General features: G+C 47.8%; 1 protein-coding gene across 1 annotated transcript in view; it reads left to right on the top strand.

Annotated features, from left to right (window-relative positions):
• The first annotated feature begins 183 nt into the window (after window positions 1-183).
• The window catches only part of LOC144372094 (mitotic spindle assembly checkpoint protein MAD1-like), a 257,564-nt gene continuing 230,948 nt past the window's right edge, over window positions 184-26,799 (top strand). Inside the window, exons 1-4 of the mRNA XM_078035512.1 lie at window positions 184-300; window positions 2,271-2,401; window positions 2,511-2,625; window positions 4,567-4,628. Coding sequence (XP_077891638.1) covers window positions 199-300; window positions 2,271-2,401; window positions 2,511-2,625; window positions 4,567-4,628 — 410 coding nt within the window. The 5' untranslated portion in view covers window positions 184-198. The remainder of the gene's footprint in view (window positions 301-2,270; window positions 2,402-2,510; window positions 2,626-4,566; window positions 4,629-26,799) is intronic.

Raw genomic sequence — 26,799 nt, 5'->3', positions numbered from 1 at the left:
TCTGGTGATCACTGGTGGAGGGTGAGCAGTGTGTGGAGAACTGTGGGGTGCTGTCAGTGGCCGATGTTCATCCACGGCAGCACCATCCAGATGAGAGCCACTGCAGGGGCTACTCCAGGACCTGGGTGTACCCTTGTAGTGGCCTTGTTTGTGCCAGGAGCTTAGGCTGAGAGTATTCTTAAGGTGTTCCTTCATGTCATGCACTCTTCTCTGAACAGGAAATGTCAGGAAGTTAATCAGAAAATTCAGGAACTTCAGGCTAGCCAAGAAGCAAGAACAGACCAAGAACAGAAGATTAAGGTGGGTTGCTCTGTGTCAACCTTGTGTGTGTCCTGTAGGCATCTCAGGGGTGGTCTTAGCCCTTCTGCCACCCACTATTTGCAGGCCTTTCTGAGCTGAAGATGCCCTCAGTGGATGTTAGCCACTGTCCTATCTTCTAGGTACTGTGCTGGCTGCCAGGAGGCCAAGGTGAGTGAAATAACCATTTCTTTGTTTGTATGTGGTGCTGAGGATCGAACCCGGGTCGCACGCATACCAGGCGAGCGCGCTACCTCTTGAGCCACATCCCCAGCCCTGAAATAACCATTTCTGCTCCCAGGAAGCTTGTGTCCTAGTGAAGAAAGGCCCACTAGAAACACAAGGAAAAAGTGACATTGGAGATGGTACAAAGTAGACCTACAAAAGTTGAAACCCTGCCCATAGTCACATACTGGAGAGTCACTGAAATGGGTCCCCAAGCCAGGTCCATCTGATGGGAGCTCAGGCCACATGTTTCACTGTGGAGGGTGTTGCCAGAAAGATGATGCCTTGAGATCCCTTCCATGGCCTCTTGTTGCCTTTGGAGTAACAACCAGGCCCTTCAGGAGACCCGTGGCCATGGCACCCTACAGCTTTCCACTGTGCCTGCTTGGGCAGGTTGTGCACTTTGCTCCTGCTCTCCTTGGCTGCCAGCCTGCTTGGCACCCCCACTTGCCCCCCACAACTCACCTTCTTGGTTAGCTTCTCCTGAACCTTGTCCTTCCCTCTATGACCCTTAGCCCACCTCTCAGTCTTTGCTTGCCTGATTTGTATTCTGTGTCACTCTGCCTCTGCCTCTTGACTTAGCCCCTTACAGAGCTGGACTCTGTGACACTTATTATTATTTTTTTTGTCGGTGTAGGAGGGATTGAACTCAGGCACTTGACCACTGAGCCACATCCCCTGCCCTATTTTGTATTTTATTTAGAGACAGGGTCTTACTGAGTTGCTTAGCACCTCTCTAAATTGCTGAGGCTGGCTTTGAACTTGCAGTCATCCTGCCTTAGCCTCGTGAGCGGCTGGGATTATAGGCATGCACCGCTGTGCTTGGCTTTAGTGGCACTTATTGATAGACCAATTTGGATATTGTTTGTACTCAGCCTGTTTGGTGATTGTCACTAAATGCCAGTGTGCTTCTGTTGAGTCCTAAGGTGACAGACGTTGCAAAGAAGTCTGTTCTTGCAGTTGAAATGGACTCAGTTGCTGCAGGAGTGCTGCTGGTGCAGAAGTGACTTCATGTAATGAGAACGTTATGTCCTTGCTGAGTGTCTTTGGTCCAGGTGTGCCAGTGGTTCCTTCTGGATAAATAAGTCTGGGAGGAACCAGATGGATGGATGCATTTATGTGGTGTGGATGGATGCTGGCACAAATGGGCAGGGCTAGAGGTGGCTGAAGAGGACACAGCCAGAATCACATCAGGTGCAATCTCAGGAGGGATCTGGGGTTGGGGCCTAATCCAGGGAGATTGCCGAGGTTCTGGTACTGTTATAACTTAGCAGAGGAACTTTGTGGTTCCTATGAGTAGACTTTATTTTCACAGCCAAATGGAAGAGAATATAAGAGGATTTCCAGACCCCTTGTCTCCCACCATCATCTCCCCGCAGTTAGCACCCGCTTCAAAGTGGATCATTACCACAGTTGACTAAGCCGCATTGACTCCTCATCACCTACTCCACAGGCTACACTGGAGTTCACCCTTGGGGGCCACATTCTGAACAGATGCACCCTGACATGTGTCCCCCATTGTAGTGTCTTGCAGCCCTCCGAGCACCACTTGCTTTTCCTCCTCCCCCTGAGGACCACTGCTATCTCACTGCCCCATCCTTCTCTTCTCTCCAGAGTGTCCTGCAGGCGGAAGCCACCACATGTGCCTTTTCAGACTGGCTTCTCACTTAGCTGAGACTTGCGTTTCCTAGGTGTCCCCTGGCTGCTCACTCTTCTTTCCTTTCTTCCTCTCTGCCTGCCTCTGTCAGGACCTGGAGCAGAAACTGTGTCTGCAGGAGCAGGATGCTGCCGTGGTGCGGAGCATGAAGTCTGAGCTGCTGCGGCTTCCCAGGATGGAGCGGGAGCTAAAGCGGCTGCGGGAAGACAATGCACACCTGCGGTGAGGAGCTGGGATGAGGCCCAGCTGCTTCCAGATGCGACTGGGGTTCATGGGGTGGGTTTGTCCCCTGTATATGTGGCTGTGGGAGTGACAGTTTCTGGCCTTGCAGGGAGATGAGGGAGACCAACGGGCTGCTCACAGAGGAGCTGGAGGGACTTCAGAGGAGGCTGGGCCGCCAGGAGAAGATGCAGGAAACTCTGGTTGACTTAGAACTGGAGAAGGAGGTAAGGGTTCAAGTGGGCAAGCCATGCCTATGGGACTGTCCTTAGCCCTCTCCAGAGGACTCTGGCCATTTCCATCTTGTGCAATAGCTGGTTACCTGTAATGTACTTATTGTCATGGCAGTGTGGTAGGAAGAACAATGGCCCTCAAGGGGTCCATGTCCTAATTCCAGAACCTATGAATGCATGTGACAAGGTTGAATCTGCTAATCAGCTGGCCTGCAGTGGGGGAGGATCCTGGTTGTCAGGTGGGCTGCATGGTCTAAGGAAGTAGGAGAGGAAGACCTGCCTGCCATTGCCAGCTGTGAGGGTAAAGGCAACAGGTGTGGGCAGCCCTAGAAGCTGGAAAAGACAATAGATGGATTCTCTTGGGAGCCCCTAGAAGGAATGCAGCTGGCCCACACGTGAATTTTAGCTCAGTGAGAACTAAGTGGGATTTTAGGCTTAAGTATTGTAGGAAACTATGTTGAAGCCACTGAGTTTATGCAGTTTAACTCAAGGCTATAGAGGACTGGCACAGAGGGTGTGCCAGCAAGGAAATGGCACACGGTGCCTACATGTGAGGATGTGATGGAGAGCCATGCTGGGTGTTTTCTTCTGATCTGTCATTGTAACTTACCAGTGACGCTGTGTGGGAAAATGCCATTGCTGTACAGTATTGGAAAGTCACCTTGTGGTTGGAGGAGGAAATGGAGGGTCAGTGTCCAGTGAGTTTGGACCAGAGCTAAGGATTCCTGGCTCCTGCCTGGAGTTTTTGTCCTTTTTACTGCTTCTCCTGAGTCACTCTGTTGCTGTTCTACCCTGGTTTGTCTGACATGCTCCACGCCACTGTTCCAACCATCTTAACCATCTTTGGCCGCCCTGAATTACACTGGCTACTTCCTGACCTGGGGAGCACTCTTTGTCCTTTTTTGGAGCTTCAAGACAGCTCAGAGCCATTTGGGGCCACGGAGCCCTCTGAGCAGCTGCTGCGGCTGTTTGCCATCAGTGGGGCCTTCCAGGGCAGCTCCTCCTCAGAGGTAGATTCTGTAGGAGTGTATTGGAAAGACAACTGTCAGCCAATTGCTCTTCTCTTTTTTCTCCGGACATAGTTATTTTTGAAATTGTTTTAAGATTTCGGGGTTTAGAATTACATTGCTTGTAGTTTGAAGTCCTGCTGTGGATGCTTGCTGGCTCTTTGACTCTGGGCCAGTTCCTTAACCTGTTTGTCTCTTCATCTGCAGAGTGAGGAATAGTGACAGTGTCTGCCTCATGTCAAGTGTTCAGAGCAGGGCCTGGTACATAGTAACTTGACCAGCACTGGCTGTAGGAAAGTTAATAACCAAGCATGTGCTTGGTACATAGAGGAGATCTGGAAATACTCGAATGAATGGTTTGTAGTAGCACTCAGCTGGTTATGGGAGGAGGTGACAGGAGGTCAAATCCAAGTGGTTCTTCCTTCAATTGCTTCAATTCCAGAAGGGCAACTTTCTGGGCTTTGGGCCAGCATTGAACAGGCCCATTCTCTTGGGGCTTGCTGGTCCTAGTCTGCCATAAAATTGGGGAAAATTTGTCTGTTAGACTGAGTCCATCTGTCTGGGGCTTGGCATCCTGAGAGGTACTTGGGAGAGGGGAGAGGTGAGTCCTTAGGGTTCAGCTGCCCAGATCTGCACCCTGGGCACAAGAGACTGCAAAACCTTTGCACCCTCATGTTCCTTGTAGCTTGCTGGATTCACACTTGGATATACAGGTCCAGGAAGGAATGAGCTGTATGCCGCATAGCTTCAACAGCTGGGAATAATAGCCTGATTGCTTTGGTGCATCCTTGGAGCAGCCACACATCTGAGCTCAGAGATAAGGGGCAGATCCTTCCCTAAGATTGGGGGCTTAGTGTCTGTGTCATAGTGTTTTTGTGCCAGTTGTCTGACACATGGTGATAGGAGACCTGCCTATACTGTTTTTCAGAGGCTGCTGGCGAAGCTGCAAAGCTGGGAGAATCTGGACCACACCATGGGCTTAGACCTCAGGTAGGTGGGCGCTGTCCCCCATCCCTACCTCTCTGGGTAGTTGGCTTCTGTATTGACAAGGCAGCCCTTCCTCTTTTTTTCAGAGTCCTTTCCAAATAGGGGTAGGAGCTTTGGACTCACCCTGCCTGTGTTTAGTGAGGCATTTCACAGTGGTAGGGAAAGGGAACTGATGGACTCTTCTTGTCTAAGTCTCAGTAATGCCTTCATTGAAAACCAGATGTCCTTGAGCAGAGCAGGGGCAACTGTCCGATTGCCTTGCATTGTCAGACTTTGTTAGAGGACTCTGTACATGCCCAGGAAGTAATTGCTTTGGGAGAAATAATTTCTTTTGTGTGATTGTAACCTGAGAGGTTGGGGATGAACTGGATTTAGGGTTAAGCCATGATAGTGGATGTTGTCCTACTCGGGCCCCTGGAGCAGCCTCTGTAACTTGTCTGTGCCAAGCTCATTGCCAGTGGGTGGGTAGAGGGATTCAGAATGGGCTGCATGTTGGAGCTGCTGGCCATCATGTTCTGACACATACAAAGGGCAGAGCTGTTCCTGTTACCAGTCCCATCTGTCTTCTGTCCCGTCTTTCTGGGTACCACTGCTCATCTGATACAGCACTGGCTTTGTGGTCCTCTGCCTGTTAGCTGCTGTGGCCCTCTGCAGATTGATTGCCTCCCAGCCTTGGTCCAGCTCCCCCTTCTCAGTTCCCGATGTGTTCTAAGTCTCAGGGAGAGTGTGGATTGATCCTTTTGAATGAGTCATTGGACCCCAGAACACAGGCCTGTGAAGTTTAAGGAGCCGTTTGTTTTATTTGCTCAGGGGATTGTAAAACTTGCAGTTTCCTGGTGTCTTTCCTGCTGCTCTGGGAAAGTGAGGACTGAGACTTACTGAGCTGTCCTTTGCTATAATTATACATCGACTGCTGGCTCTGGAATCTGCCACCTTCTGATTGGCAATGTTGGCTTCAGTTCTGTTCCTTGACAATGCCTCTTGATTTTCTTTTTGTCTTGAGAAGTCACAGAGGACAGACCAGGCTGCTGTTTCCTCTTGAACTCCACCTGCAGAATCTGGGCTCATGGAGAGCTGGCCCAGCAGGGCTGATGCTGTTTGTTTCCTCCTGTTCTCTGAACTTGCTAGGTATCCAAATGGGTCTTGGAGCTTCTCTGATCACCCGACACATCTCCATTTCTTACATTTCTTGTAAGGGAGATAAGAAGCCCCTTGTGCCTGATTGGCTCTGTTGGAGAGGTCTGCCAGCAGCTTCTAGCATCAGTCAGATACGTAGAACTGATGTGTCTGGCTGCCATTCTGACCAGAATGACACCAACTTCTCTGTCCAGGTTGGAATGTCCAGCTGCTCCTTGAACCATTTGGACCCATCCCTTTTGTCTGGGGACCCTGTTTTGTGGCTGGCATGAGGGCGGGCTGGTTCTTGGGAGGCCACATGCTATGTGTGTTGTTCTTCCTATTGTCCCAAGTCCCTGGCGCTGGTGCCTGTTGCCATCCTGGGGCTGGGCAGGAAGAAGGAGTGGGCACTGCGGGCACTGTGTGTCCCCATCTAGGGCAAGTGGATCTGACCTTTGCCCCTTAGCTAGTGAGACCCTTACCAGGGGCCACACCACTCTAGGCCCCTCTTATCATGGCTGAAAATGAGCACAGTATTTCTCCCACTCAGTGCTTGTGAAGTAGAGCCAAATCGCATCCCTAGGACATGCCTCAAGGTGTTACTGTCCTTTTGGAAGGCAGAGGGGTGCCATCCTTACTGTGGTGGACACTTGGGCTCCTGAGGTTCCCTTGCTGGGGGACATCTGTGAAGGGCAGGTCTTTCTCCTGCTTCATGTGTTGTGCCTGGTTCTCTTTGGGCTTTTGTGGGGGCCTGGTATCTTGGAAGCCTCTGTGCTACTTGCTTACATTCCTGCCCCCCCACCCCCCCCACTGCCACCCAGCTGTCTGAGCACCCACCTTCTTGGGGCAGGCTTTGAGCTCAGGTGATTTGAGGGCCATGGTTATGCTTGTCCTGTAGGTCTGGCATACAGATCAGCTGCATTAGATGAGGCCCTTCATCAGAGTCACCTAGAGCTTGGGCCCTGGGGTGCAATTCAGTGTCAGAAAGGTGCCGTTAGCATGCATGAGGTGTTGGGATTGATCCTCAGCACCAAAAAAGAAGAGAATAATTTCTCCACTTAAACTGGATGTGGTGATGAATACCTGTAGTCTATTACTCGAGAGGCTAAGGCAGCAGGATCTCTTGAACCCCTGAGTTTGAGGCCAGCCTGGGCAGCATAGTGAGACCCTGTGTTAAAAAAAAATCATCTGGAGTTTGGAGAAAGTAGATTCCTGGGCTAAGCTCAGACCTAGTAGGTCAGCATCCCCAAAGGCTGGACTTAATATTGGGGTGACCTTGAGAACTGCCATGATGAGGATTTTGGCTTTTTTTCTTTTCTGGGGAAGCAGGTTTTGGGCAGTAATTAGGGCTTTCTTTGTAGGGTGGGTGGTTCGGCAGAGCTTTGTACTTCCTGAGATTGAAGCTGGTGTCGGGAATGGGCACCAGGGGAGCAGGGAACAGTTGAAGCCCAGTGCTCTGACTTGGGGTCTTTGTAGGAGTAGTTGTATATTTGCATGTTTACATATTTGTGCAAAGACACACGACTCAGTACCAGTTTAGGGACCCACCACTTGAAATCCATCCAGGGACCTGAGACGGTCAGCCAGCTGTCACTGAGGAAGACTGTGTGGGAATGGGTTTTGGTCTCTGACATTTAGGCTGAGGCTCTGCCATGATTTTGGGGCGTGTTTGTCGCTGGCTCTATGGGTTCCAGTCACCACTAGGTGGCACTACCCCCTTGGTGATCTGACTTTCCTCTCCGAGCCTTGTGGGTACCCTTTGCAGCCTGTCCTTGGGCCATTTGCCCTCCTATACAGACTTTTTCATTAATACCAGGGGTCTGACTGACCAGGGTGCAAGGATTCTTTTGTCCCAGTTTCTGCCATTTCTGGGGTGGGTTGAGGGGGCAGGCAGCAGCTCTCCCCTGTCAAGTGCCTGCCATGTCCTTGATGAGTCTCTCTAGGGGTCTTGAGCCCTCTGGGGTCTGTGTGCTTCTGGTGCTGAAAGCAGGTACTATCAGTGTGGGTGCTCTTCTGAGAACTGAGGTCTGGCTTTCCTGAGATTGTCAGGGGATGTGTGGCTTTAGACTCTGGCTTAACATCAAGTTCTCTATAATGTGACAGTGATCACCTTCCCAGTTTGGGATTTTTTATGTCTGAGAAGGCCAGGGCTGGGACTGGGGCTGTAGCTCAGTGACAGTGCTTGCCTTGCATGTGTGAGGCCCTGGGGTTGTCAATCCTTAGCACCACGTAAAAATAAATAAAGGCATGCTGTCTATCTACAACTACAAAAATATAATAAAATGAAATAAAGTAAGATAAATAAAGCCCAGAGATATTAGGAGAGATGGTTGGGTGAGTTGGATGAGTTGGCTGGGGTGGGTCTTTTGGCACAAACCATGAGGAAGACACTTTGGGCTGAGGTACTGTGTCTGTCATATGAGGATGTATCCAGTGCACAGGATCACATGGGCTAGGTGCAGATTAGGCTTCCTGAGAGTCCCAGGGAGGGAGGAAATGGCAATGTGTGTGTGATGCTGTGGCATGGGGTGACAGGGACCTGTGACCCAGCAGGGATGGAGAGCACTGGTGCTAGGAAGCATGTAAGCATGATATCCTCATCCTGAGGGGCTTTGAGAGTTTACTGAAGGATTCAGCACAGTGTGGGGTGGCGACATGATGAACTTGGTCTTTCAAGAGCTCTGTCTGTCTAGGGAATGACTTGAAGTACGGAAAGTGCACAGTTGGAGGCGGTGGTGACCAGGAAGGACTGCCTGGGGCCCTGATGGAATCGTAGAGACGGGCTGGTAGGAAAGATAGAGTGGAGTCCATCCTAGGAACCCAAGGGTGCTACTTTTTAGAAAATGATTTGAATAAGATTAATTAATAAATTATTTTAATAGAAAAATCCTATTGACACATTTCAAGATGAACAGAAGTATTTGTGAAAATTTAACAATTATGATTGAAACTCTCAGCCAGCTAGGAAAAGAAGGGAAATTCCATAAGCAGATAAAAGCCATTTGTGAAAAACAACAATGAATATAATATTGATAGACTGACCACTGCCCTGACATGGGGACGAGGCAGAGCTGTCATTGTACTGAATGTCCTCGCTGTGCAATCAGGTAAGAGAAAGAAAAGGTTAGACAAGCTGGATAGAACAAATGAAACTGTCTCCATTTGGAGACAACATAATTATTTATGTCAGAAGTCTTGAGGAGTGAATAAAAAAGTATCTAGGGCCAGGCAGAGGGAGGCTGAGGCAGGAGGGTTGCAAGTTCAAGGCCATTCTCAGCAATTTAGTGAGACCATTTCTCAAACAAACAAACATACAAACAAAAACTCTGGAGGTTCAGCTCAGAGGTAAAAGCACCCCTGGGTTCAATCTCCTGTATTACTCCTGCCCCTCAAAAACGTACTTGGACCAATTAGAGAGGTTAAGAGGGTCATAGAATGCAGGAACAATATACAAAAATAGATTATATTTCTGTGTACTAGCAGCAAACCATTAGAAATACTGTTTGTGTTGTACTGTTTACAATAACATCAGAACCCAGTGGTGCATGCCTATAATCTCAGCTACTCCAGAGGCTGAGGCAAGAGGATCACAGTTTTGAGGCCAGCCTAGGCAATGTAGCAAGACCCTGTATTTAAAAAAAAGAGTGAGGGGTAGAGGGGGGCACTGCGGTTGTAGCTCAGTGGTAGAGCACTTGCCTAGCATGTAGAAGGCCCAGGGTTCCATCCTCAGCACTGCAAAACAAACAATCTACATGTAAAATACTTAGGGATAAATTTAACAAAATGTTTAAGATCTGCACTCTGGAACCCATAAGATGCAGCTGACAGTAATTAAAGATGACCTAATAATATAGGGAAATGGAGAGAAACCATAAGAGGAAAAAATAAACTCCCTGTGCTCTCAGCACAGCACTCCGATACCAGCTGTGGTTTTCCACACAGCAAGCTGTCCTCCATGGACACCAGTGAGTGGCTGCAGTTCAGTTCAGACACTGTCTACTTGGAGTTAGTGTCAGATTCCCCCAGGTAAAAGGCTAAGGAACCTTCAGTTGTGCAGCTGTCTGGAAGCTCTGTGGTTTTGGGGGGGCCTTCCTCTGTAGGCATAATCGATAGCATCATTGACCATTGTGGCCAGCTACCTCCTGCTGCTCTCTCCTTTGTGGAGGGTGAGTGCCAGCTTGACATCCTGCCTTGCTCTTTCTTTTTCTTTTTTTTTTAAGAGAGAGTGAGAGAGGAGAGAGAGAGAGAGAGAGAGAGAGAGAGAGAGAGAGAGAGAGAGATTGAAAATTTTTTAATATTTATTTTTTAGTTTTCGGCGGACACAACATCTTTGTTTGTATGTGGTGCTGAGGATCGAACCCGGGCCTCACGCATGCCAGGTGAGTGTGCTACCACTTGAGCCACATCCCCAGCCCCTGCCTTGCTCTTTCTGGTGAAGTGCCTCATCCTGAAGTTTCCTAGGGCAGCCCGTGGCCAGCTGTCTCATTAGCATACAAAGGACCATTATCCCTCTGGAGATTTCAAGGGTTTTAGGAACTTAAGTCAGGAGACAGTGAGAAAGACCAAATATGTTCCACAGCATCATGGAGTGATCATGTTTGTATTAGAAGAGCCAATATTGTTAAGATGGAAGTTCTCTTGAATTAATCCTTGTATTCAGCACAGTCTCAATAAACTGATTTCTAAAATTCATATCAAAACATTCAGGACCTAGACTAGCTGTAACAATTTCAAAAAAAGGTAGAGGGCTTATATTGGCCAATTTCAAGGCTAGCTATAAATGTAGTGTGTTAAAAGAGTATCGTATTGGTAACTCAGTGGAACAGAGTGGAAAATTCAGAAATAGTTCTAGAATGCAGTATCAGTAGATTTTTGTGGAAATTGTAAAAAAAATTTAGTGGGAGGTGCCAGTCTCTGGTGCACACCTGTAATCACAGTGACTGAGGAGGCTGAGGCAGGAGGATTGTGTGTTCAAAGCCAGCTTCAGCAACTTAGTGAGGCCGTAAGCAACTCAGTGAGACCAGTCTCTAAATAAAATACAAAAAAGGACTGGGGGTGTGGCTTAGTGGTTAGGTGCCCATGGGTTCCATCCCTGGTTCAAAAAAAAAAGAATTTTGTGGGAGAACAATAATCTTTTCAACAAATGGTTATAGAACAATAGTGTGTCTGTGGTGTGAGCCTGAACACTCACCTCACACTGAACACAGGATTTAACTCAAAGTGGGCCACATACCTATGCATTAAAGCTAGAACTTCTGTGTTTGGCAAAGAGTTCTTAGGACATACAGAGCATGAAATATACATGAAAAAATTCGATAAATTAGACTTCATTAAAATTTAAAAACCTCTCAAAACACACAAGAAAGTAAAAAATGCAGATCATGGACTAGGAGAAAATATTTGTAATACGTGTACCCAACAGAAGACTTGTATCCAGAACATACAAATAATACTTATGAATCTATAAGATGACCAGATTAAAAAGGGCCAAAGAGTTTGAACAGATGCTTTACATGAGAAGATATATGCATGGTAAATAAGGACAGTGAGAAGACGCTCAGCATCATTTGTCATTAGGGGAATACAAATTACTCATGTTGAAATACCACTACGTACCCAACAGTCTGCCCAAAAATAGAAACACTGGCCCTCCCAGCTGTCGGTAGCGATGGGGAACAACCAGACCTTGTAAACATTGCTTTTAGAACTAGGAGATGGTACAACCATTTTGGAAATGTTTTGGCAGCATTTTTACAATTAGAACATGACCCAGTGATTTTACTTTTAGATATTTACCCAAAAGAAATGAAAGCATGACTTCGCGAAGGCTTGTACAAGGATGTCCTAGGAGCTTTGTCCTGCCTTTCGGTAGGAGAGAGGAGAGTGTACCATGGGCTGCCCACACAGTGGAAGGCCACCCAACAGTGAGGAGCGCAGAAGCATGTGTGAGCCTCTGGCTGATAGAAGGAACTTCAGCTTGGACTGTACGACTGCATTTACTTGTAGTGTTAGAAAGGGCAACGCTGACCTGTAGTGACCGGAAGCAGGCCAGATTTCTCTTGAGAGCACAGGGAGTCTTAGGGTGCTGGGAATACTCTAGCGTGAGGGAGGTGCTGCCTGCATGGGCATGTGCAAGTCAGGACTTGCGGTGCTGCAGCTTTAAAATGGGTATAAGACAGGCCTTGAAGAAGCTGATTTGTATGTTGGAAAGCCTTTGGGGATTACTTGGACTGGACTGGAGAGAAGATGGAGCTGCTGTTTAGAGTCAGCCTTGTTTTGGGAAGGAGTCTGTCTGTCCCTTAGCTTGTTGAAGGCCATGGCAGCCTGAACCTCCTGGGCGGCTTTTAGTGCCAGGCTTCCTCAGTCTGTCTGGGTCTTTGGGGCTTAGGGCACTAGTGCTGTGGAAGTGGCATTGGATGAGTAGTGGCAATGTGGAGTCCAGGCGTCGGCTGCAGAAAGGCAATTTTGCATGATTGCCTAAAATCAAAAACAGTCATGTGGCAAATGTGAGTGGCTAAAATGAGTAGTATGGCGTGGTCTTCATCCGTCACCTCCACCAGGGGACCTCATCCTGGGGTGGCTGTCCTTGCCAGCTTCCTAGCCCTGGGACATTGTGTTCTAATGTTCACGGATGCCAATCACACAACAGTAGAAGGGACAGTTTCCCTGTCCATCTTTCCAGGTAATGCCTGATAACTTTCTCATCTGTCTTTATAGAAGCATGCGAAGGTGCAGCTTGCTGTTTGTGCATTTCTTCTTTTTAGGTGGGGCTTTTTCTGTTTTGTTGTGCATCTGTTTTTCACCTAGTTTTTGTATTTTGGTGCCTGCAGTGAGGAGCTACCCAGGATTCCATAGTATGAATGGACTCTTATTACCTTCAGTCCTCTGTTGAGGAGACAGTAAGGTTGTTTCCAGTTTTTCCCCAATCAGCAGCGCTGTGTTGGTTGGATGAATTCTTAAAAGCAGAATTTTTAGTTCAAAACATATGCACATTTGAAATTGATAGCTCGTGCCAAATTGCCCTTCAAAACTGCTGTACATTTCAATCATCATATGTGAGTCTCATTGCTTAATTGGGGTAATGTGCTTTGGAAGGTTCTAGCAGATTCGGAGCAAGTCACAACAAAGTGAGATGAGCAGGCATCTTTAGTGGCTTGGCTTTTTAAAAAATTGATTTAGCGATTCTTATTGAGAGAAGAGCCTTATTAAATAGGCATGGAGTGGGGCTGGGGATGTGGCTCAAGTGGTAGCGCGCTTGCCTGGCATGTGTGCGATGCTGGGTTCGATCCTCAGCACCACATACAAATAAAGATGTTGTGTCTGCAGAAAAGCTAAAAAAAATAAATATTAAAAAAAAATTCTCTCTCTCTCTCTTAAAAAAAAAAAAAGGGCTGGGGATGTGGCTCAAGCAGTAGAGTGCTCGCCTGGCATGCATGCAGCCTGGGTTCAATCCTCAGCACCACATACAAACAAAGATGTTGTGTCCGCCGAAAATTAAAAAAAAAAATATTAAAATTCTCTCTCTCTCTTTCAAAAAATAAAAGGGCATGGAGCGAGTGTCGGGTCCCTTTGTAGTCAAGTCTCTGCTTTACAGAGAGAACAATTTGCCTGTGGCCAAGATACCTCTGTGGTTTGGCTCCTGGCCCTGTCCCTTTGTGCCTGAGCCTGGCCTTTTTTCAGATCCGCTGGTGGGCATCATACCTGTTAGGTGCATGGGGCTTGCTGGGAACCCAGGAGGGTGTGGAGGTTGATGGTGTAGGGGGATGGAGAGCAGGAGGTCTATGTCAGCTCTGAAGCCTGGCAGCTGTGACCACCTGAAACTGCTGACCCGTCACCAGGAGTCAGTGGAGAACCTCCAAGTGCTGACCTGGACATTTTCCCAAAACATTTGTAGCCTGGCCAGATGTCAGGTTTTGGGGACCTGCTTCCCTGATGTGCGAGACCAATTAGAAGGACAGCAAGGGGGAGTGCGTGGTCTCCTTCTAAGGAAGGAGCTAATTGACCCGCCGGGATGCTGTCATTACCCTGATTTGTGTGTTCATGGTACATAATTACCAGGGCTTTGGGTTGATTAGTGCAAGGAGCTCTGTTGGTGCTTGGGAAGGTGGGTGAGCTGTCAGGTGTCTTGGCCCTTTGTCACTGGTCTTGGCTTGGTTTTCTTTGAGGCTCAGAATCAGAAAAAGAGGAAAGAAACGTTCAACTCCTGGGTGCTTGTGGCCCTTTCCCCTGCTTTTCTTTTGGGCTATCTCTTCTTAAAGTTAAGAGTCCTTAACTGTGAGCTTTTCCTGTCAAGCCCACAAAATAGTGAGGGAGGGACCTTCAGGCCCCTTGTCTGTAATGGGCTCATCCCACACCCAGGAGCCCCAGAACTGAGGGCCTCTTGAGCTAGTTGACAGCTCCTCACAGGCTCAGGCACCTTAAAGGTCAGCCTGTTCTCCTGTGGTAGAACTGGTTGCTTGCTGCTTTCTGTTTGGTTGGCTTTCTTTAAGTGCTGTCCTTTTAGCTGTTTGGGATTGAAAGGTAGGCCTTGTCTTCTGAGCCTTGGTGTGTGCATACAGCAGGCATTCACTGGTGTTGGGAGAGGGAGAGGGGTGTTCATATGTTAGGCGTGGTACAGGCTGGAACCCTCATCTCCCAGTGGGAAGCAGAGCAAGGGGAGCCCCAGGGAGGCAGCCCATCTGCTTCTTTGCCCCTTGTGAAGTTTGGGTGCCTGTTCTCGTGACATTGGTGGCCACCCTGATGTGCTGATTGCTTCAAGAGGAGAAAGACAGGCCATGGCTATTTTATTCAGGTTAAGTTGGGCAGCCTGGGATGGGGCTGTCCCCTCTGCTTGTACTACACCCTGAACAGATGTGGTGGCAGGGTGGAACATGGAAGAGAAGCTTTCCAGGAGAGACGCCTCCTGTGGCCCAGACAGTTGTGCACTCTGCAGGGCGAGTTTCTGACCTGGAATTGCTTTATACTTCTTGTTTTGTTCCTGGTGCCCTAAGCTCTTTCTGGGGTTTTCCTCCACATTTCGAAGATAGGGCTCTTCTACTGTGTCTCCTTTTAAATTGAGATAATAAAATCTAAAGCCAGATGGTAAAAGGATTTAGCTCTTGGAGGCTGTGATGATTCCCAGGGGATTGTATTGGAGGTACAGTGGCATTTCAGGTGTCCAGGTTCGTTTTGCCTCAGCAGGCCTGCTGGGTCCTGCCACTTGTTGGCTCTTCCTTGTCAGCTGCAGGGTCCTAAGACTTCTCTCTGCCCCAGGAAAACACGGAGAGCCTTGGAACCCAGCATGAGAAAGGGTCAGTTCATTCAGAGAAGCTGTGTGTGGGGGGTGGTGGTGGTGGTGGTTGCAGTTGACAGAAAGTTGAAGCCAGCTGAGCACAGGCTGTGCCCAGGTAGCTTCCAGATGACATGTGGCCTTTAGAGGGCCAGTGTCTTGGGCAGGTGTGTTTAGGCCTGGCTTTCCCCTTAAGCCTTGAGGCTGTGAGGGTCACCCTGGATCACAGGGCCCTGAGCCATGGTGTCTTTCCTCACAACATGCCATCACTTGCATCAGAAACTACAAGTCCTGCTCTTGCTGTCCTGCCTGTCCCAGCTTCCCATGCTGTCCTGCCTGGCCAGAGCACATGTTCCCTTGCTGTTGAACCTCCCAGACCTGGTGCCCAGGTCCCCTGCCTCCTGAGCCCTGCATTGTTCTGCCTGGGAATCAAGTTCTGGTCCTTCCGAGACAGGTGGGAGGTGTAGCAGGGGTTGGAGGGTGGCTGGCCACTGTGTACACTGTGGAAAGCTGGTGCTGTGGAGCAGGCTGTCCTTCAAGAAGAGTCTGTTGTTCAGACATATCGGGGAGTAGGTTTGTACTAACAGCTGTGAAATGAAATGATTATTTAAATGGCAGGCACAGGGCTGTCTGAGAGGTTGCAGGGCATTGGTGGTCTTTCTTGTTCTCTACATTTTCCTTTGTGATGTTTCCATTGGATCTGGGTGCAGAGCTCTGAGCTGCCCCTGAAGCCCGAGTTCCCATGTACATTTTGAACACCTGCAAAATGCCTTGTTCTGCATAAGCTCTGCAGCCTGAAATGCTGCTGGTATCTTAGGAAGGAAGTCTAGGCCTTCTGTGTGTAGGCTCTTGCCAGGCAGTGGGGCCTGCTGAGGCCATGGAGCTCTTATCTGATGAGGATCCCTGAGGGATGAAAAGGAGGAGGATGAGGTGAATGAGGTACCTGACTACAGGGATGGTGGGAAACAGCATGGGCAGGTGTGGAGTGATTTGGGTGGAATAGGGTGCTGTCCACGGGTCAGGTCAGTGGCGCTGAGTCAGCATCATGCATGGCCTGAGTGAAGCTTTACTCTCATTGAGACCTTCTGCTTCCCATCATGCTGACCAGCGGGAACATTGAGATATACAGAGGCTTTGAAGGCTTTGTTGTCAGTGACCATAGTGGAGTTCTCTGTCTTATTCTTCCTAGTGCCATTGGACTCTGGTTTAAAATACTTTGCATTCCTGAGGAGGTCAAGCCATACTGTGTTGGGTTCTTTTTATGGCCTGGATGTGTCTATGTGTAGATCACTTGCTTTAGTGAGCTTTCTCTCATTGTAACAAATACCTGAGATAATCAACCTACCAAGAGAAAAGGTTTATCTTGGTTCATAGTTTTATAGGTTCCAGTCTCCAATAATTGGCCCTGTTGTTTTGGGCCTGAGGCGAGGCAGCACATCATGGTGGGAGCCTGTGATGGAGTGAAACCACTTATGTCATTGCCTAGAAGCAAAGGAGAGGAAAAGGAAGAGACTAAGATCCTACAGTCCTCTTCAAGAGCATGCTCCCAGTGCGCTAAGGACCTCCTAATGGACCCTGCATCTAAAGGTTCCACACCCCTGCATGTAGTGCCACACTGAGGTCCATGCCCTTAACAGAGCTCTTTCAGGGAACATTTAAGATCCAAACTATAGCACTGCCCTTCCTTGTATCTGCATTGAGTTCTTTTTTGGGCCTGGATATATGTCTGTATAGGTAGCCATGCATTCATCTTGGCATTGTGGACTCAGGATGTGGGGGTCCTTGGGGTGGCACTCTCAAATTGCCACTTGTGATGATTTCTGGTGCATCTGTAGAGGCACAGATGTGGCATGACCCTTCCTCCCCACTTTCTGCTGGCCATGCTATGGATAGTACCCGGGGCCTGTGCATGCAAGGCAAGTGCTTGATCACTGGGCTGCACCCCATCCCTAGAGGCATGCTTTCTGAGGCACTGAGACAGAGGTACCCAGATTGAACTGAGCCTACCCTCCCTTCTGGGGCCTTTGTGGGGTAGTTCTGACAGGCTCTTTGTCATAATAACTCAGATGGCACCCAGACAGAACTGAACCAAAATTGCACTTCACCCACATGGACAAGGATGTGGTGCTGTGGACAAGTGCAAATTCCTGTTGAAGAAGAAAAGAGGGGCTAATTCAGTGGTCCCAGAAGACCTGAGAACACAGGGGTCTGTAGCAGACCTCTTGTGTTGTGTTCTGTGCTGTTTCTGCCTTGACTTTTGCTGCCTGTGCTCCCTGTCCTTGCAGAGGATGCTCTAGTCTAAAGGAAGACTGTGCCTGAAAAGCCACCTAACTCACAGTCTGTGGAGGTCAGGTTAATGGTGTGTGCATTGATTACCATTTTCAGTGCCAGTGTGTGATGTGGCAGGTTCGTGGGGTAAGTCCTGTAGCCTCAGCACTGTGGGACCGGGTCTGGAAGGCACAGTTGCCTTAAGGTCTGGACCCCTTTGTTCAGGTTCTTGCCCAGCATGATGTTGGGATGTGTGCAGATGAGTGGTGGGTTAGCTTGGGTCTTCTGTTGAGAGACAGGGCTGCAGCTGAAGAGGCCATCCTGCAGGACCAGGACTCAGGAGCAGGAAGTCCTGGGAGGTCCTGCAGCCTGTGGTGTATCTAGAAGATGGATTGAGAACTTTTTTGATTATTGTGCAGATTTTGTTTTCTTTCGGGAGTAGAGTCTCCCAACTTTGGGGATACTGTTTTGACACAGATCTCTTCTTAGGTGTTCTGTGAGGAGTCTTAGTTGAGAGGGAAGTGTGTTGGGGTACCATCAAGCTGATACTGTACAGGTGTGCTCTGGCCCAGAGGGATGCTGCAGGGAGGATTGTGGAGGGAAGACCTGTCTCTTGTCTTCAACTTGCACACACGACAGTGTATCTGTCCTTAGTCTGTGCGCACTGGCATCCTATGGTCTCTCTGTTCTCCTGGTGGCTGGGGTATTGGAGCAGTTACTCTGTTACTTGGAGTTAGAGAGGGGCAAGAGCCTGGAGGGAGCCAGAGGGTCTGACAGACAGGTGGTCATGAGAGCCTGTGACTGTCAGCCTTGCTGCGAATGTCATACAGTGGGCAAGAGGGAAATCCTCTGTGGCGGGGTGAGTCAGTGTCTGCCTCGTGGACAGTGGCTATCTTACAGCCTGGGAGAAGGCCCAGCATTTGTGGCCTGCACTCTGGACCCAGGGGGAAGTACTCATGGATGTTGAAAGTACCTTGGTTGCTCTTGGGCCTTCTGGAAAGCATATATGTGTCCTGCTATTTGGGGACAGCAGAGTGTCTGGTATTTATTTGCTCAGTAATAGGAGTGATGGGAGGCCTGTGAAGGAGCTGGGGTTGGCGAGAGCAGATACCCTGGGCAGACTTGGAGGGTTTGTTGTGGGAGTGTGCTTTGGGCCTGAGGAGAGGCCTTGACTTACCTGCCTCTGGCTTGGGTTCTGGTTTCTGGACTGTAGGAGGAAGATGGCATCTAAGCATGTGGCATGCGTCAAGTGTCTACAGAGTGATTGGTAGGTGGTGGCTGTTGTGTTTGTTGGTGACTGTCTCCTGTTGGGGTGAGAATAGCCCTGGCAGCAAGGTGCCCTGGGGACATTCCTGAACCCAGCACCTCAGAAAGTCTCTATATCTCCTTGAATGGACTTTCTTTGTGCATATGTTCAGTCTGAAGAGGAATCTCCTTCCCTGTCCTGCTATTTACCTGCATTTTTGAAAATGAGAGATGCCAAAGATCAGGGTGGACCAGGTAGAGTGAGTGGGCCAAAGCGGGGGCTATAACTGTGACTTTGGAGGTTAAGCAGGAGGGGCTGAGACCCTGAATGGTGTCTCTGTCCATCTAGCACCTGAGTCTGTTAACCTCCTAGGGAAACTTGGCATGCTGACATCCAGCTCCTCTGGGGCTCTAGGGTGAATTTGAGGGGCAACCTCTTGCATTTATGTATGTACCTGAGACTTGGTGAACACTTCCCACTGTCTACTGCTACCAGAGGTGGAGGGGTTCCTGCAGGCACAAGGGAGCCCCAGAGTGCCTGTGGAATTACCAGGCTGGATCCTGTCTGCCTCAGGCTCTCCACTTCCCTGCCAGGTCCTCCTGTGCGGATCCTGTTCCCACACACAGGTGCTAGTATGGTGGGGGTGGGTGTCTGTGGGGACAGTGGGGTTTGCCTTCAGATTGATGGTCAGGATTGCATTGTGATGTCTCACATGATGCTTGACCTTCTTTTGTCCATAATAGAGTGTTTCTTGAGATCCAGGATGCGGCAGGCCTTGTCCTAGATGCTGGAGATGCAGCTGCAAGTCAGGGTTTGTTTCTGAGCAAATATCAGTTGGTGCCTCCCAGTAGGGGTGATGTTTGAATGCCAGGTGGGCGTTACAGGCAGGGTAAGTGGCTTAAGAGACTTGTATGTTTGGGAAATGTTATGTAGTTCCAAATGGTTGTAACCACAGTGCATGTGGGGGTGTATAAGCAGCTCAGGAAGCAGGCAGGGATCCATCAGGAAGGTACTGTGGGTGGTGCAGGGAGTTCAGACAAGTGCAGGTGATGGGGATTGACAGAAGGTTCTGGCCAGGGAATCTCATGCATGATGTTTGGACAGAGGCCCTTCCCTGGCTTCTCAGAGTGAGACCTTGCTGCTTGGCAAGGCCCTGTTTTGGATGTCCTAGGTTGTTTGACTCACTACAGATGCAGCAGTCCTGTGGCCATGGGAAGACAGGTAGTGCAGTCAGAGGGCTTGGTGGCAAGAGCAGTGTGTTAGTCAGTGGTGGTGAGGCCTGAAGAGTCGAGGTGGGGCTGTTCCGGGCTTTTTGTACTTCTGCATGATTCTGACGCTGACTGTCTTATTTCTTCTCCTGCTCCCTCGTGACCACAGATTCTGTTGGTAGCGCTGTGATTTTGGAAACCTCACTTATTTTCCTATTTTTTGAGCATTTGTTTGGGTTCCTGCCACTTGCCAGGCTTTGGGCAGTCCTGGGGATGTGGTCATGAGCACAGCATGGTCCCACATAGCAGGAGAAATAGCTTTTCTAAGTGCCAAGAATGAGGGGGCTCCTCTTGAGGCACATGAGTGGAGGAAACTGCAGGAGAGCTTACTTGGTTGGGGATAAACCAAGCGAGATCTGTTGTGTCTTTGCTAGGTTTGACGTTGGTGGGATTGGAGACCAGGCATTTTCTCTGGTCTGGAAGCAGGTGTTTTACAGAACACTCACGTGGTGTTCACTTGCCAGCAGATGAGCACTGTTCCCAGTGGTGGTTGCTCTAGAGAAATGTTGTGTAGCCCATTTCTAATTAGTGTCTACTTGCTTGATGGACTAGGCGGGGCCAGCTCTGATACCTCTACTTGACAGGGGAGGAACCAGAGGTTCTGAAAGGGACTAACTGGCCCAAGGTCATCCAAGTGACTCTGTTGCACCCTTGCTGGGTTGCTTGGCTGGTTTGGAGCATGGTGGGCTCTGCCCTCAGTAACCTCCATCCATCTGCTGGCTGCATGGTGCTGTGCAGCTGGTCCTGTGTCTTTGTGGCTGATCAGCCCAAAGATGGCATGTTCAGACTCCTGCTGGGGGCCGCCCATTCAGTTAGCCTGAGCAGAACTCAGCTCACTGTGGCAGGAAGCCCACCAGCTGATGGCAGCTCTCGAAGACCTGCGGGCTCAGCAGCACCTTGGCAGGGAGGGCCTGCCAGCCTACGGCAGGGCTGGCCCACCAGCCTTCACTTGGAGGTGAGGGCCTCCCGGCAGGGCCTGGGCTTGTACCTCTGTGCAGGAGGCTGCACGGTCGAGCAAGAGTCAGTACTCGGGAGAGGAAGCGTTTAACTTCCGAGGCAGCAACACAATACTGTCTTGTTCGCAGAGGCGGCTGAGGTAGAAGATTAGCAATTAATTTTTTATTATGTGCACACTCCTCTTCAGTTCCATGGAATCAACAGCCCTCCCACAAGCAAGGAGGGGCAGGCTTCCACCTCGGTTAATTTTTCAGTGAGCTTCTGTATGTCTGCCTCTGAGCTGATAGGAATTGTTTACGAGTCTATGTGGAAGACATTTAGACACGCAATTCTCTGTATTCCCATTTGCCCCTTCTAGTTTTTACTTTTTTTTGTATTGCTAGAGTTTATTGCACTTTGGTCTCAGGAGTATTTTGTCTTTTATTGGGATTGCAATTACAAAATGCAGGTATCAACCATCTTTTAGAATAGACAAGTCGTAGCATGTTTGTTTCAGAGTAGTTTCCTGTGAATCAAAGCTTCTCTCCCCCCTTTTTTTATTGCCTTAAAAGAAAATTAGAGTTAAGAAGGGAGTCACTGGTAGCTATTGCTTGTATTTCTTACTGTTGGGGTATTTTTATTGTTTACTGCAGCTTAGCTGCAATGATGTAGATATCCCAGTAGGGGTTGCTACTAAGTCATCTGCAAATGACCAAAGCTTGCTTGATTCTTTGGGTACAAAGACTTCATGATAGAAGATGTACTTTCCCTTGTTTCATCCATTTAGTAGATTTGGTTTTCTTTTTGTATTTTTGTAACTTAACAGTTGGTAGCTGTGATGGGATGGGTTTAGGGCAGAAGCTGGCGAGTTTTTGTCTATCAGACTAGTTTTCAAGATTGTGTGGAAATAGAATCTCTACAGCTCTGCACTTGTAGTACAAATGGGACCACCAGCCGTCCTTCTTTTCCCAACTAACGACTTTTGCCTGGGAGGCGGGACTTCAGGCACTGAAACGCGGTGGCCTAGGACAAAACAGGATCATTGGTTTTCCTAGTTTGAAAGCCACAGTACAGAGTGTGTGAATGGATGTGGCTGTAAAATTTTATGTTTTTGCTTGCTGGGGATTGAACCCATGTGTGCTTTACCATTGAACTACATTCCCAGCTCTGTTTTAAATTTTTTTTTTTTTTTGGGTACTTGGGATTGAGTTTAGGGACAGTTGACCACTGAGCCACATCTTTGTGTTTTGTTTAGAGACAGGGTCTCACTGAGTTGCTTAGCACCTCCCTGTTGTTGAGGCTGCCTTTGAATTAGCGATGCTTCTTTCTTAGTCCCCCGAGCTGCGGAGATTATAGGCATGTGCCACTGCACCCTGCACTTTTTAAAAAAATTTTGAGACAGGTTCTCACTAAGTTGTTCAGACTTACTTTGAACCTCCTGCCTCAGCTTCCTGAGTAACTGACTTTACAGGTATGGCTGTGTGCCTAGTACTAAAACTTTATTTTCAAAACAGTGGGGACTGGAGGTATAGCTCCGTGGTAGAGTGCTTTCCTATCATGTGCAAGACCCTGGATTTGATCCCCAGTACTGCAAAATAAGGAAAACTAGAACTCAAAATAGTCCATGGGAAGGTATGGCCTGAGGGCCCGAGCCTGCTGATTTTTTTCTTTCATTCTCTTGGCTGGGGAGAATCTGCTGTCAGGGTATGTCCTTGCCTGAGAGTAGATTCAGAGGGGTCCAGTGTCGGGGGTGGGGGGGCACTAGCCCCTAGCACCTGCTCTGGCTGGAATCTTGACCTGCAGCAGAAGTCTCATGCAGGGACCTGGAGTTATCTGAACACCAGTTATTTGTCACCTTTCCATGAAGAATTCTGAAGGGCAAAACCCTTGTCCAGACTTGAGTCAGGCTCATTTCTGTCATGTCTTTTTCTGATAGCTAAGTTCTTAGGAATTGGTCTGATGACCAAATTCATTCTATTCAACAAATATTTGTTGAGAGCTTACAGTGTGATGTGGAGTTTGAGATGCAATAGAGAAGAGGAATTTGTGGTTCCTACATTGGCAGCCCATGCAGCACTGTGATGCCGGGCTCTAGGAGCTGAGAGTGGGAGGCCCTTGAGGGCTCTGGGCCTGGAGAGCCCTCTGGGAAGGAGAAGTTTCTCCTAAGAGGGGGTGGGCTCTTGGAGCTGGGGTGTGGAGTGTCTGTCTCACGCCAGTGGGTTGACAGTGGGTCTCTGGGGTGCATGTCCAGTTGTGAGCAGGGGCTGGCCGGGAGCTCCTGCTGCTGTTGGTGAGACTCTTCCCCACATGCTGGGCAGATGGTCCTGGGTCTCTTCTGGAGGGTGCAAGCCATACCATTTCCCCGTCTCTTCCTTGCAGGCCACCTAAGCTCTGTGGCTAAGGGTTGGGGAGAGGAGTTCCAGTCTTCCTGTCTCTCCTGGGTGAATGATGAGCTTCACATTTGTCTGTACAGTAAGAATTGCTTTTGTTTCCATCAAAAACATGAACCACTGTTTGCAGCGTTTCCATTTACTGACAACCCTTGCCAAATTAATTTTATTTAATTATCTCCCAGGGCTAAGCTTGAATACATTTTGTGTTAAATTCACAGTTTTTCCCTTTTCTAAACGAAATGGACTTAATATCCTTGTTAAAATCTGATTAAAACTAAAATTGAGTTTTTTGAAGTCTGATTATCCCATGAAATGGAATTTTTAAACCTAATTATGGGTGGATTTGCATATACTTTTCAGCACCATTGAAAAGAGAGTTGAAATAAATTTATTAATGACATCCTTTTCTCCTGTTTCCTTGGGGCATGACGTTAGTTGGGAGCACGAGGGAGGCTGGGAGAAAGACTGCTTTTCTCCCCACCCTTCCTTGGGAAGAATTGTTTTTGAACTTGATTCCTGGAGAATCATTTCTGAAGAGGTTGAGCTTGTTTTCTCTCTCTTGGCTGCTCTGCCCATTGAAGGTGTCTCTGGACTCTTTCCTGCTTCCCTGTGTTGAGAGCTTTAATTAAGGAGAGAAAGGGTACCTGATCTCTAGAGCCTCTCTCCAGCCCCAGATTGGGACTATAATTAACACCCTGCCTCTACCCTCATTCTGGATCACATTTGGATTATTAAATAAAACTGAGCTCATTCCTGTGCCATTGTGTGTGATGAACACGGGATTTCCAGGGTCACAGATGGTTATTTGCTGTGTCACATTTGGAGTCATAGCGCCTGCTCTGCTTTCCTATTGCTAAGTTAGGAGCAGATGGCGCAGCTTTACCTGCCCTCAGTTTGTCCCTTGCTGTGGTTCTTTTGTCTGGAATTATGTGGAGACGGGATCTTGGTGCATGTCCTCATCCAGGTGCTCGGTGTTTCCTACAGCACCTGCCAGTGTGGCCGCCTGGACCCATGCTTTCTCCTCCTCACAATGAGTGGATGTACCATCATATTTTAATTCCTTCTTTTGCTCTTCTGATAAAGCTTCTGTGAACATTTATGTACATGTCCTTGTACACGTTTTCCTATCTTTCAAAAGTCACCTAGGAGCGGGACTCCTGGGTGATTTGGTCATTGTATTTTAACTGTGGTCGAAGTTGCCTAACCCTTTTCCAGAGTGACTGTGCTCTTCTGTCTTCCGCCAGTGCCTATGAGTCCATGGTCCCCACCCTGGGCCTGTCCTCTCCCGTCTTCAGCTGTTCTGTGGGAGGGAGGTGTGTTGCACTGTGGTGTTTCTCCTGGGCCCTGTGACTGGTGGTGCCGGTCATCTGAGTGTTCTATGACATCTTGCGTCTTTGGGGATATGGCTTCCAGAGGCTTTGGCCTGTGTCTGGTTGGTGGTGGTGCAGTACATTCCTGAATGGTGGCTCCTGTCTGGGGTGTAGGGAGCGCTTTCTCTTAGGCTGCAGCTTGCCTTTTCATTTGCTTAGTGTCTTTTGAAGAGTAAAAGGTTTTAATTTCATTCAGTTGGATGTATCAGCTCATTTCTTTTATGGTTTCTGCTTTTTGTGTCTGTTAAACTCAAGCTTCTAGAGGCTTTCTAGGTTTAGCTTTTATGTTTGTTTTGAGTTAATTTTTGTGTGCAATGTGATGACAGTTGAGGGTCACTTTTTTCAATCCAGATGTCTATTACCTCTTTGAATTATGCTACCTGATAGAAGCTAGTGAGCCACATGTCCGTGGGTCTGTCAGCAACCTATTCTTTCTATTGGTCCTCATGTCTGTCCTTTGCTGGGTCTTGTCATAACTGTAACTTAATAGTAATTTAAAAAATAAGCATGTTAACTTTTGGAGGAAGCCCCCCACCTTTTTTCTTCTCTGTAAAAATGGTTTTAGTGTTGTGTGTGATGGCGTACACTTGTAATCCCAGTGGCTCAGGAGGCTGAGGCAGGAGGATTGCAGGTTCAGAGCCAGCCTCAGCAATTTAGCAAGGCCCTTAGCAAGTTTGCAAAAACCTGTCTCAAAATCTAAAGGGCTGGGGATGTGTCTCAGTGGTAAAGCCCCAGGGTTCAATCTCTAGTACCCATCCCCCTCCCCCCAAAATTGATTTTGGCCATTTTAGGGATTTTTGCATTTTCATATAAATCATCTTTTTAAAAAATTATTTATTTTAATTAGCTATGTATGACAGAATGCATTTTGATTCATTGTACATAATTGGAACACAACTTTTCCTTTCTCAGGTTGTACACTATGTGTGCAGTTATACATGTACCTAGGGTAGAGATGTTGATCTCATTCCACTATCTTTTCTGCCCCCATGCCACCTCCTCTCCCCTTTGCCTAATCAAAGTTCCTCCATTTTTTCCATGCCACCCCCCATTTTGGATCAGCATTCACCTTATCAGAGAGAATATTTAACTTTTGGTTTGTTGGGATTGGCTTACTTCGCTTAGCATGATATTCTCCAACTCCATCCATTTACCCACAAATGCCATAATTTTATTCTCTTAATTTAATGCTGAATAATATTGTGTATATATTCCACATTTTCTTTATCCATTCATCTATTGAAGAGCATCTAGGTTGGTTCCACAGTTTAGCTATTGTGAATTGAGCTGCTATAAACATTGATCTGGTTGCGTTACTATAGTATGCTGATTTTAAGTCCTTTAAGTATAGACCAAGAAATGGGATAGCTGGGTCAAATGGTGGTTTCATTCCAAGTTTTCTAAGGAATATCCATACTGCTTTCCAGAGTTGCACCAATCTGCAGTCCCACCAACCAAGTTGAGGGTACCTTTTCCCCTACATCCTTGCCAATACTTATTATTGTTTGTATTCTTTTTATTTTATTTTTTTTTTGGTTGTTGTTTGTATTCTTAATGACTATCATTCTGACTGGCATGAGATGAAATCTTAGAGTAGTTTTGATTTGCTTTTCTCTAATTACTAGAGATGTTGAACATTTTTTCATATATTTATTGATTGAATGTATATCTTCTTTTGAGAAGTGTCTGTTCAGCTCCTAAGCCCATTTACTTTTTTAAATTTATTTTTATTTATTTTTTATTGGTTATTCAAAACATTACAAAGATTGCAGAATCACATTGGTTACACATCCACATTTTTACATAATGCCATAATAGTAACTGTTGTATTCTGCTACCTTTCCTATCCTCTGCTATCCCCCCTCCCCTCCCGTCCCATCTTCTCTCTCTACCCCATCTACTATAATTCATTTCTCTCCTTGTTTATTTTCCCATTCCCCTCACAACCTCTTATATGTAATTTTGTATAACAATGAGGATCTCCTTCCATTTCCATGCAATTTCCCTTTTCTCTCCCTTTCCCTCCCACCTCATGACTCTATTTAATGTTAATCAGGTTTTTCTCCTGCTCTCCCTCCCTGCTCTGTTCTTGGTTGCTCTCATTATATCAAAGAAGACATTTGGCATTTGTTTTTTAGGGATTCGCTAGCTTCACTTAGCATAATCTGCTCTAAAGCCATCCATTTCCCTGCAAATTCCATGATTTTATAATTTTTTAGTGCTGCGTAGTACTCCATTGTGTATAAATGCCACATTTTTTTAATCCATTCATCTATTGAAGGGCATTGGGGTTGGTTCCACAGTCTAGC

Source organism: Ictidomys tridecemlineatus, chromosome Y, assembly GCF_052094955.1.
Source record: "Ictidomys tridecemlineatus isolate mIctTri1 chromosome Y, mIctTri1.hap1, whole genome shotgun sequence".
Taxonomy (NCBI): domain Eukaryota; kingdom Metazoa; phylum Chordata; class Mammalia; order Rodentia; family Sciuridae; genus Ictidomys; species Ictidomys tridecemlineatus.
Note: the sequence above shows the minus strand (reverse complement) of the source record. Positions and strands in the feature narration are given on the sequence as shown.